The 12,077-nt window shown below is 46.1% G+C and overlaps 1 protein-coding gene across 7 annotated transcripts in view; it reads right to left on the reverse strand.

The window, feature by feature from the left end:
* Mrvi1 (murine retrovirus integration site 1 homolog) overlaps nucleotides 1-12,077 on the reverse strand; it is a 168,794-nt gene that overhangs the window by 108,555 nt on the left and 48,162 nt on the right. For 5 of the 7 annotated variants that reach the window (XM_017803290.2, XM_017803289.2, XM_017803288.2 and 2 more), the window contains exon 1: nucleotides 8,724-8,987. In XM_017803290.2, coding sequence (XP_017658779.1) covers nucleotides 8,724-8,987 — 264 coding nt within the window. Of the gene's footprint in view, nucleotides 1-8,723; nucleotides 8,988-12,077 lie in introns of those variants that run through there. The other 2 variants (XM_017803291.2, XM_017803292.2) reach the window with 1 other exon arrangement.

Below are 12,077 nucleotides of genomic sequence, written 5' to 3' on the forward strand. Positions count from 1 at the left end.
GACAGGAAAAGACGGGTCCTAAACCTTTTTCCTTTTTAAACCTAAACCTTTTTCCTCTAGTGGGGAAGAGTCTCCAGGTAGGTGTACATAGAACCTGTCTGCTGGCCAGTGAAGATAGAGCCTGGGCAGCTCAGAGAGGTGAGATAGGGAGAGAAACTGGCCATCACGTTACGCAGTGGAGTGCTGAGACTGTGATTATCCAGAGAGAGCACAGAACAAGGAGACCCTGGTTCCTGATAGAGGAAAGCATGGGGAACATATCAAATTAGATGAGATAGGATGGACATTCACCTGCAAATTCTCCTGGATACATGAGCTCCTTGGGAGCAGGGCTTGGTGGGTGAATGCTCAACATTTATAATACAAACTCAATAAACACTTCTTGAGTAAACATGCCTTGTGTCTGGATTTAGGCAGTGTCTACCACCCAGAAGTGAATAGTCATCCATTTCCTGTACTCAAATTCTGTTGTTCATAGAGAGGTAAGAAGAAAAACAATAGACTGTCACTCCATGTTTTCAGCTTTTATCTGTAAGACACAAGCTCTGCAAGCTCCTTTATATATGTCTTTGGGTAACTGGCATGACCTTTGGTTCCTGGTTTTCTGGAAAATGGGTTTAGTCATTGCTCCCTTAGAGGAATGTCAGGAGTACAGTGTGATGATGAGTGTGAAGGGCTTAGTCTTAGATACCAGGAGCCCCTGTGTTTGTTTCTTTTCTCTTTGTTATTTGGGTAAGAGCTGTTCTCTGCTCTAAGCTTCCACTTTTCTGACTGATACTCTTCCGGTCAAGTTGCCTGTCTTTGAATTTAATCCTAACCACTTATTTAGTGAGTTACCTAGTTCACATTCTTTTTTCTCCTGTGCTTAGATTCTTCATTTATTAATGGGACTAACAGCAGTACCAACTTCACAAGGGCTTTCTGAGAATTAAATGGGATGATGTATACAGTGAGCCTAGCATATGCCTATACATAGTAAGTGCTCCTAAAAGGGTAGCTGTTGTTGGAAGCTGTTACTGTGGACCTTGGCTTATAGATGAGAAAACAGGCATGATGAAGAAATTATCCAGGGTTGCACCCTGGACCGTGAAGCCGAAGTGCTCTGCCATGCCACTTACACCTGTGTGCCTAGGACCTGTGTGCCTAGGACCCAGAAGCATTCTCTGTCCCTTCTAGAATGCTCTGTCTGCTTAGGGAGGGCTGCTTTGTCATCTCCTCTGCCAAGAGGACTGAACAATGTGATGGGTTCTGAGCCCCCACTGAGCAAGGCTAAGGACAGGACTTAAGTTGACACCAACCTCTGATTGTTGTGGTGGCACTTACTGAGGTCTTCTATTCTGAGCCCAAAGAGGAAGATCCTGACGCCTTAATGGTGAGAAGCTCCAAGGGCTCCCAAGCAGGTCACCTCTCTGGGGTCTATCATTAGTTACTTTTGTCTCTGCTGTAGCAAAAAAGCTGACAAAAGCAACTTAAGGAAGGAAGGGCTTATTTTGGCTCATGGTCAAGGGTACAGTCCGTCATGGCGGAGAAGGTATGGTGGCAGGATTATGATGCAGCTGGTCACACTGCACCTATAATCGGGAAGCAGAGAGAGATGGATGCTGCTGCTCCCCTAGCTTTCTCCATTCATTCAGTCTGGGACCCTAGCCCACGGGATGGCGCCACCTACGTTCAAGGTGGATCTTCCAACCTCAGTGAAACACACTTCTAAGCGGTTCTAAATCCCTACAAGTTGACAATCAAGGTTAACCATCACAGGGCCACACACAGAGGGCTGCTTCTCCAGAGCCCACCCCACCTCATTTCAGTTAGTTAAAAACTGGGGGGAGGGGAGGGAAGTGACACCACTAGATAGCTGAGTGTCACAGATCTTAAGCCACAGGAGCTGCTGTTGACAGGACAGCAATGTCTATCTAAAACATCACAGAGCTGCAGCTTGGGGAAGACCCGGAGAGCCACAGGTCTGTGGCCCAAGTCAGGCCTACTCTGGTGGTCTGTGTCTTTAGGAGCCAAGGAACTGCATTATGCTCTTTTATCATCTGACTGAAGGAGAATGAGTAAAACACAAGTGTCTTGGTAGGATGTGTGACCTGGGCTTGTACAATGAGGGGATAGGACAGAAGGAGTTTGGGGAGACCCACTGCCATAAGCTGTAGTGCCTTGGAAATAACAGAACAGACTTCTGCAGGCACCCAGGCCCCATAGTTCTCACAGAAAGCCCAGAGGCAAAGTCAACTGTGCTCAGTGGCAGGTGCAGACCAGAACATGGTCTTCTAGGCCAGACTGCCAGAGGTCAAATCCTGGACCTGCCCTTTGTGAGCTCCATGGTCTCAAAGGAAGTTAGTTAAATTATCCGTGCCTCAATTTCCTCAACTATAAAATGGACATTTAATCCTCCCTTGTAAAGTGGACTAAAAGTTGAATGTGCTAATATAATAGAATAGCCCAGCTGGGTATTATTACTAAATGGCTTTATGAGCAATAGAGATGGGGCAGGGAGAGGTGGCAGTTGGGAATGCCTGAGCTGATGATGAAAAAGTAGAAAGTCTACGCAGGAGCTCACACTAACCTGCTCCTGGGGGCTTCTAGAAACTCCCAGAGAACAAGAAGGCGTGATCAGGTGGAAACCAGGCTCTTACAGTTGACAGGAGTTCCTGCACCCCAGGTGTGCTAGGCACCTCTGAGGATGTCATGCTGTCCTAATGAGTCAGCTTCCTAAATGGCTGCTGGCCACAGCTCAGAAAATCACTGATGACTTGGTCACATTGCATCTTGGGTGCTTAGTGACCAAGGGACAGGCTGGCATGCATCCTGAAAAGGTAGAAGAGGCTCTGAACACTGTCAAAGGCTCAAAGACATGAAACTAAGGAAGGGAGATTCTGGAAAGATCTAGAAACTGTCTCCTGCCTCTGCAGGATCTCCCTGCTGCTGGCTGATATGGACAGCAGGATGGGCGGGATCATGAGAGAAGACCCTAGCTGGTCCAGGACAGAGCCACCAATCATGGCCCAGGATTCCTGGTGGATGATAAGCTTCTTTTCTGATCATGAAAATATTCCATCAGATTTCTAAGTCCCGCCCCTCCATTCAGCAGATCTGATGGACACAAGTTCTTGAAGCCACTGGTTTGGGGCTTTGCCTGTCCAGGAGGACCCTGGATGTTATCCTGGTTAACTTTATTGTCAGTTGGGAATAAAGAACCTCAATTGAAGAACTACCTCCATTTGGATTGGCCTGTAGCCATATCTGTGGGGAATTTTCATCTTGATTGATGAGTGATGTTGGAGGGCCCAGCCCACTATGAGCGGTATCATCCCTAGGCAGGTGGACCTGGGCTGCATAAGAAAACTAGCTGAGCAAGCGAGAGAGAGCATTCCTCCACAGTCCAGGTTCGTGCCTTGAATTCCTGTCTTGACTTCCCTCCATGACTGACAGTTATGTGGAGGTATAAGATGAAAGAGACCCTTTCATCTCCCAAGTTGCTTTTGGTCATGTGTTTTTCACAGCAATAGAAAGAAAACTAGGACAGATGTGATCTGGGATCCTCCCAGCTCTGATGGTCTGTCATTCTGTGGTCCCTGAAGGTCCCAGGCATGAGACCTGGCAGTTTCTATTCAGCCAGAGCACTTTGGCGACAAGCTCTGTGTCCTTCCCCATGCCCAGGCCCCAGAGAACACAGCAAACACTGCTGAGAACACACTACAGAACCATTTCTTGGCTTCACTGTGGTGACCTATTATAGCTTCCAATTCGGGGTGGTAGAGGAGAGAACAATCTAGCCCTCCCGCTTTTGTGTTTTGTTGTGAGGACTCATCTAGCACTCAGGCCAAATGATGGGAAATGGGGGATGGGGGGAGCATCTAAAACTAGGGCTGGGCCCCAGGGAGCTGTAAACGCAGAGGAATGCTCTGTTCCTTGCCTTCTTGGCAGAATGGGAATTCACACAGAACCAGGACTTCCGGCTGAACCTGCACCAGCCCCGCTTTCCTGGCTGCCTGGCTTCCGTGACTCCTAGGGAGTACTGCCTCTGCCCCTGAAGGCTCCAACTGGCTTGGGAGACCTGACCCATCCCCCGAGGCCAAGCTGCCTCAGAAGCTCAATGTGGGTTGTGGGGTAGATCCTATGGAGGCAGAAATTCTTTACAGACATGATCTTTAGGCTTCCAATGAGGCCTAGAGCCTGACAGTAAGGCCAGAGAGTAAATGAGTGTTGAATCTCATGTGGACCTTCTGTTTGGGGGTCTAAACTGCCCCAGAAGTCCTTCAGTCCTCAGGGCTGGGCTCAACCAGGCAGGAGGCAGTGGCTAATGCTTGCCCCAGGTAACACAGGCATGAGAAATATAACAGACTTGGCTTCTAGGCCAGGATGTGGAGATGCTGGGATTCAAAGGCAGTGTGGTCTGACTACAGGGGCCATATACTCATTTATTTATTTATTTATTTATTTATTTATTTATTTATTTATTTATTTATTTATTTATTTATGTTTACACAGGGTCTCCCTGCAGCCCCAGCTGGCCTGGAACTCACTATATAGACCAGGCTGGCCTCGAACTCAGAGATCTGCCTGCCTCTGCCTCCCAAATGCTGGGATTAAAGGAGTGTGCCACTATGCCTGGCCTCAGAGGCTATATACTTTTAAACCCTGTGCTCTGTCTTCTCTGATGAACCTGGGCCTCCTGGGTCCCAGTTGGCTTGAGTCCCTCATGTCTTTTTCCTCTCTTGGCTCTTGCAATGCTTGAGCCATCAGAGTTTACAAACCTACCTGGGACAGCCTCAGGTTCCCACAAGTCCAGCACTTGAAGAACCTTCAGAGCCGACCTCATTATTATGTAGAAATTGGTTCTGACTCCAGATCACAGGCAGGTGTAGTTTGTGGAGAATTGGCATTTGGGGCCCCTACCGGCCAGTCAAAGGTATTACCCTTGACTCTGCCACCAGTTGACTCCCCCTGATGCACTGAAAAGTTTATCTTCACTTTGACCTCACCCTGATGCAGCTATACCTCCAAGCAGCTGGAAGCCACAAAGGTTAGAAGGGCAGTAGCTTTTGCTGTCTTGTGAGGATATAGTTTGCAAGCACTATTTTTAAAAATTTTTCTTTTTCTTTTTAATTATGTGTATCTGTGTGTGTGTGCGTGTGTGTGTGTGTGTGTGTGTGTGTGTGTGTGTGTGTGTGTGTGTGTGTGTGTGTGTGTGTGTGTGTGTGTGTGTGTGTGTGTGTGTGTGTGTAAGTGCAGATGCCCGTGGCATCAGATCCCCCTGGAGCTGAAGTTATAGGCGGTTGTGATACACCCAAAATGGGTGCTAAGAACTGAACTCGGGTCCTCTGTAAGAGCACTGTGAGCTCTTAACCACTGAGTCATCTCTTCAGTCCTTGGAAACACTTTTTTTTTTTAATTTTTAATAACTACATGATTAGAAGAAGCATTTCATTACAGCTTTAACATATTCAGTAACACACTCCAGAGCAAGAGTACATCTCTTTCACAAGTTGCTGTAAGTTTCTAGGTTCACAGTTGAATTAATATAGTTATACAATATTGAACTCAGTATAAGCCCTGTAAGACATAAAATTGAATGAGTTTTTAACCTTTAAAAAAGATCTCCATTTCATTTTAGAATATATTGTTCCTTGCAGAAAGACTCATTGTTTTTGCTACTAACACTAAGATGTTGGCAAATGCATCTCTAATCTGTATGTATCTGATTATTACTAGTCATAATCGGTTGCACTTGGATCCTGGAGCCTGTGTATGCCTATGAAGTCATCGGGTAGATTTCAATTGTAATGTTTATCACCTCTACTAATTAGCATGATGTAAATTTCCATGCTTCCTCCTCAAATATAATACATTAAAAAAAATTGTTGGTTTTTTTTTTTGTGTGTGTGTGTGTGTATCACACAGAACATCCCAAACCATTTTATTCGACTATACACCCACTTCCCACATGGCACCCTCCCATAGCCTCCCTCCCCCCACTAGAGCCCTTATACTCTGATATCCCTGCTACTGTCTGCTGTGTTGTCGGCACCCCAGCTGTTCCCCACTACTTGTCCATCTGGTGAATCTAGTCAGCCTATCTAGAAGTCTTTGTTTTAGGAAGGTCAACTGTTCCTCATCTAGCGGTAATCAGTTGTCAGTATTCCTTTAGATAAGATTGAGGTCTGCTGCTCATGAAACACTTTTAATTAAAGAGGAATAGATGTAGGAAGAATGGAACTCTGTACACAGTCTGTGTTCTCTGGGGATGAAGTTGTAGCTTTGCTGATCTTTTGTTTGTTTTGGTTTTTGGTTTTTGTGTCCAGACAGGGTCACATTGTAGCCCCAGCTTGCCTGGAACTCATTATGTAGATCAGGCTGGCCTCAAACTCACAGAGGTACACCTGCCTCTGCCTTCTGAGTGCTGAGATTGATGGCGTGCACTGCCACGCTCTGCTGATCTTTTGTTATTATTATTTTAGGAATAAAAATGCTTTTATTCTTGGGGTAACTGTCTTGGGGAATTGCCCAAGACTTGGAAGCTAGATTTTGCATGAGAATCTGAGTCTAGGATGTGATGTTTGCTAATGAAGTGGAAGTCAGGGATGGCCATTGTGAGAGGAGTCCAGGAGAGACAGAGTCCAGGAAAGCCATGGCCAGGGGATCTGGGAGTAGCCAGAGTGGACTTCTTATTCCACAAGCTTCCAGAACTTGGCAGCCTTGAAAGCACCCCCATGGTCCATGATGCCCCTGGTCAGTTGTAGGTGTTCCTTAACCTTGGATGGGGGAGAGGGAGTGGGCTCACTGTTGTTTAGACATTCAAGGAAAAGACATCCCCCACGTCTAAGGCTGCCAAGTTTGTAATATCTCAAAGCCGTGAACTTGGGATATGAAGATACAAGGGGCTAGTCATGGCTAAATATTTGCTCTCTTGGTTCCCACAGTCATGATATGCAAGGAAAAAAAAAAAAAAGTCATAACATGGAAACATTCACTAGGCATCTGCCCATCTGGAAAAGCGATGCTCACTCACATTCTTCTCTTGCTTAGTAAGTCTATTCCATCTAGCTCAGGCAGTGTGGACCACAGTAGAGACAAGAAGATGGTACAAGTTCAGTGCAAACCAACTGCAAAGTTCAAGTTAAAGAAAATAATATCATCTTTATGCAAGGTCTTTAAGCCAGGATGGTGAGGTGGAGCTGGGCTAGTTAGCAGGTAAAGAAAAACTAAGGATGATGGCAAGATGGTTCAAAAGGGAATAACTGGAGTATCTTGAGGAATTGGGTGTAGCCCTTACATTTTAAACAGTCTCTTAATGAAGGCACTATAAAATAAAATAAAATAAAATAAAATAAAATAAAATAATAAAATAAAATAAAATAAGTAGAGGGGCTGGAGAGATGGCTTAGCAGTTAAGAGTACTGGTTGCTCTTTCAAAGGACCCTGGTTCAGTTCCCAGGACCCACATGGTGATTAATAACCATCTCCAGTTCCAGGTTATCCGACGCCCTCTTCTGGCCTCCATGGGCATTACATGACATGTATACACATACATAAATACAGGCAAAATATTTATACACATAAAAATAAATAAAAATGAAGAACGTGATATTGTGTGAACACATTATTTTGCTGATATTTAAAAAAATAGATTATAAAATGGCTTAAACAGTAAAGTATCTCTCATGCAAACATGAGGGCCTGAGTTTAAACCCTCAGCACTCACATAAAAAAAGCCAGGCACACAGTGCATTTATAATCCTAGCACCGGGAGAGCAGCGATAGGAGGATCCCTGGGGCTTGCTGGTTGGTAGTCTTACTGAACTGGTGAGTTCCAGTTCAGTGAGAGGCTCTATCTCAAAAAATAAGATGGAAAGCACTAGAAGAAGACACCCAGCATCAACCTCTGGGCTCCAAACATGTGTGTAATCACACACATGAACACACATATGCATATACTACACACACATATGCACCCACAAATAAAGTAAATATATACACATCAACATCAAAACCAACACTGATCCTATGTTCAACCTGAAAATTAACATATAACCTATACTTTATAATATGTATAGATAAAAATGACTTGTTTTCATAATTCTATTTGCATATAAGACCTCAATGATACCTTTTTGTTATTGCTTTTGTTTATTTTGAGAGAAGCAGGTTGTTTATTTTTAGGTAAGGTCTCACTCTGTAGCCAAGGCTGGCCTGGAACTCAGTTTCCATCTGCCTCCATTGCCTGAAAGCTGAGATCACAAGCCACCATGCCTGCCTCAATGACACCCACTTAATGAACTTATTTTTGTCATTCCCTGTTTTGTAATAAAATTTGACTGAAACCTTTTCCCATCCTTTATTGTGTAATTTTAATCTTCATTTTAAGCATAATCATCCAAAGCTGCCTTTGACTGTGCCCACTACTCTGTCTCTTCTACATCTTTCTCCAGTGTAGAAGGGAACATTCTAGGCCAAGGTGGTTTGACTTCTCATAAAGCCACAGTCATACACAGTCTAGAAGGTTCCACACCCAGCATTCATAGGACCCTAGTCACTTAAATGAACTCATAGTAGCACATCCTACCCTGAGAGCGGACGCCACATACCTTCCCCAGCACCCACTGCAGCTTCATGGCTGTCAATGTGCCCTGTGGCCAGCTTAAGAGCTGTGGCCTCAGCCCAGGGTTCCTTGGCTTGGCCCCCAGCCAGGCTAGCCACGGGCAGGAGGGGGCACTTACTTGGCTGGCAGGGCTCTGGGCTGCCTGTGGCTCTCCAGGGGGCTCCTCATCCTCGGGAATGTGGGGCATGGCAGCCCTCTGGCTGGAGTGGCCGTGCGTGCCCGGAACCTCCGCTGTGTCAGCCCCAAAGATGCTCCAAGAGGCTTGGGCTCCGCAGGCTGGGGAGATGCCAAAATGACAAGTCAAATTCCTTCCCATCCCTGCCCCAAGCTGGGTTCCATTTTCAGGAGCCAAGAGCCACAGACAAGCTGCTTGGGTTTGCATCAACGCCGGAGGTCAGGAGAGGCAAGGCTGGGATTGGGCATTCGGAACTGCTTTGCCTCCTGCTCTTGGCTTTGTTTACACAGGCAGAGGTGACCTTTTGCATCTAATTTGGTCCTTACAGTAAACACAGCTATTACAGAAGAAGTGCTTCAGCTCCTCAGAGCCATGGCTAAGGGAGGACATTTCGTTGGGATCAGATCGGCATGTGTATACCATCTATTGTGCTCCAAATGGCTGAGCGGCTACAATTATCTAACTGACTCCTCATGATGACTTCTGACATAGGTGTCGCCAATCTCATTCTATAGATGAGGGGACACACTACGAGGGTGGAAGCTACTTACCCTGAGTCACACAAAGAACTAAACATTTGCACCCAGATCTTCCTGGTTGGAGGCCAGGCCTCTTCCTACTATGCCACACAGTCTTTCCTGGTTTTTGTGGCCTGATTCTTCCCTCTAGAGGGCAATACCACTAACTGAATAACCACTGTGTCCCAGGTCTTGGTGAGTGGCTGCTGACTACATGAGCTACAGGAAAAGCCAGAAAATTCTGCTGTTCCCATGGCATGAGGTATCCTTCCTACCCCACAGTGAGGACCTGAGAAGACCCCCAAACCACACTGCTACAAGCCAGGCTGGTACCTGACACTGACCTGGCTCCCAGAGGCAGGTAAGGTGTCTCATTCATTGTGAATATTCAAAAAACCCATCAAAAAATGGTGGTTGATTTGTGTTTAGAGAACTTAGAGGCCTTTAATTGAGAAATTGTCAAGTTGGGCGCCATCTTGGCTTTTGTCAGGTATCCCCACACAACTCTGGAAGAGTTGGGGCGGCCCCTGCTGGTCATTTTGGAAATCTCACCTCAACTAAGCCATTAATGCACTGAATAATCTTTTTTTCTTTCCAGTGGTTTAAGACAGGATCTGATGCAGCCCAGGCTGACCTTGAACTCATTATATAATCGAGGCTAGTCTTGAACTCCCAAGCCTCCTGTCTCCACCTCCCAAGTGCTTGGATTAAGAACTCAATTCTTTAGCCTGGACCAGAGAAGCTTCAGGGGGAAGACAATCTCTTCTCAGATCTCTAAATGGTATTTGTGTAGTTCTGTTGTCCCCAAAGAACAGGTGTAGGACCAGGGACTTAACGGTCAAATGAAGGAAGCAAAGGAAGCTTCAAGTGGCTGGAGCCAGCTGAAGATGAAACTGCCTCTTCAAGCTCCTGAGTTTCCTGTTCCTGGGAGACTTCCAATACAGGCTGATGCAAGGGGTCATGGGATTCCCAACCACTTCAGGAGCCTTTTCCAACTCTGGAGTCCTGGACTATACCTAGTCACAAGCAATCAGTCACAGGCTGTTGTTCCCAGCCCAGAGTTCATTCAGGAATCCTGGTATTATAAAAAACCCATCAGAAATATCCCATTTTCTAACCCTCTACTTCCCTTCCTTACCTCCCTCTCGTTTCGTGACAGACCTTCACCAGTCCTAGGTCAGAAACAAAACCATCTTGAATGAAGTCAGATGAACCCTGAGATGTTGGCTGCACCAGGATGGACACTGGATGCAGGCCGACAGATGACAAAATGGAGCCCACGCTGATGGGGGTTGGGGGAGCCCCAGCAGCCCTGCTGCAAGCCATTCCCATGATGCTCAGGCCCCATTTGCTTTCCCATCCATCACTATAAACTTGCTGCTTAAAATAGCAAGGTAAAGGCCAAGTCCCACCCCCAGGGTAACATCTGGGGTTCTGCAGGGGCTCGTGGGCACATGGACCTCACATCCATGACAGCAGAGTTTGGAATACAACCTCCAAGACAGCGATCTGGAGCAGCGGCCCATAAAAGGAGAGAACACTGAGTCATGTTTGTCTCCCGGCTGCTCCTTCTCAACCCACTTCCGGGTCCTTCCCACTGCCTCTCTAGTTGGGTCAGAAAAGAGTTAGACCCTGTGGTGCTAAGAACCAGTCATCAACACTTTTAACCCTACTCATTAGGCTTCTGACCAGTGGTTAAACAGAACCTGGCCCATTTTAGAGTAAGGGAAACTGAGGCATGGGGAGGAGAAACAAGGCAGTGTTCAGTTACCTTTGTACCTGGGGTAAACTACCCAAGAGCCTCTGCTGGGATAACTATCCAATCATTTGTATAAATGAAAAGGTTAAAAGTTCCAAAATCATCCTTACATATTTTACCTACTTCATGAAAGAGAGCAAACTAATAAGCCTTTGCATTCACACATCAGGTGCCCTATGGAGAATCAGACACTACTACATAATATTAAGTGCTACCTTTCTACTTAACCTCTATGAAGTTGTTTATTTTGTTTCTATACAGTCCTAGAGGTTGAACCCAAGGCCTTGCACATGGGAGGCAAGCACTCTGCCACTGAACTCTACCCTCAACTCTTTGAGGATAGTTTTATTACTTTCATTTAATACAATAAAGAACTAGGGCTCAGAGAGACTCAGCAATTTGTTCAAAATCATCCAGCTAGTAACTGGCAGGTCAAGGATTATATTCTGGCCTAGTCTGAGTCTCAAGGCTATCATCTTCTCTTTCACTCTCGTGAATTCTGCTAGGGTACAGCCAAATAGCCTTGTGCAGGTCCCCTCTTAGGAAGGGAGAACCAGGGTATGAACTCCCAGAGGAAAGGAGAGGCAGTAACACCAAACCTTTGGTTATCAGGCCAGAAGTCTTCTGAGGAGAAAAGACGGGGGGCCTGTATGCTGGGGAGATGGCTCAGGAGGGAAGGTGTTTGCCACACAAGCATGGGGACCTGTGTTCAAATCCCCAGAACCCACATAAAGCTAAATGTGGGGGGTGGAGATATGGCTCAGCAGTTAAGAGCACTAGCTGCTCTTACAGAAGACCCAGGTTCAAATCCCAGCACCCACAAGGTGACTAACAATCCTCTGTGACTCCAGTTCCAGAGGATCTGATGCCTTCTTCTGGCCTGCGTGAGCACTGCATGATACAGGTGCCCTTACATGCATGCAGGCATAAAAATAAAAGTATTTTTTTTAATGTGGTAGTATGCATCTATAACATCCCAGAGCTCCTAAGGCAGGATGGGAGGGGAAGACAGGAGATTGC

This window comes from Nannospalax galili, unplaced genomic scaffold (assembly GCF_000622305.1).
Source record: "Nannospalax galili isolate Female #2095 unplaced genomic scaffold, S.galili_v1.0 scaffold44, whole genome shotgun sequence".
Classification (NCBI taxonomy): domain Eukaryota; kingdom Metazoa; phylum Chordata; class Mammalia; order Rodentia; family Spalacidae; genus Nannospalax; species Nannospalax galili.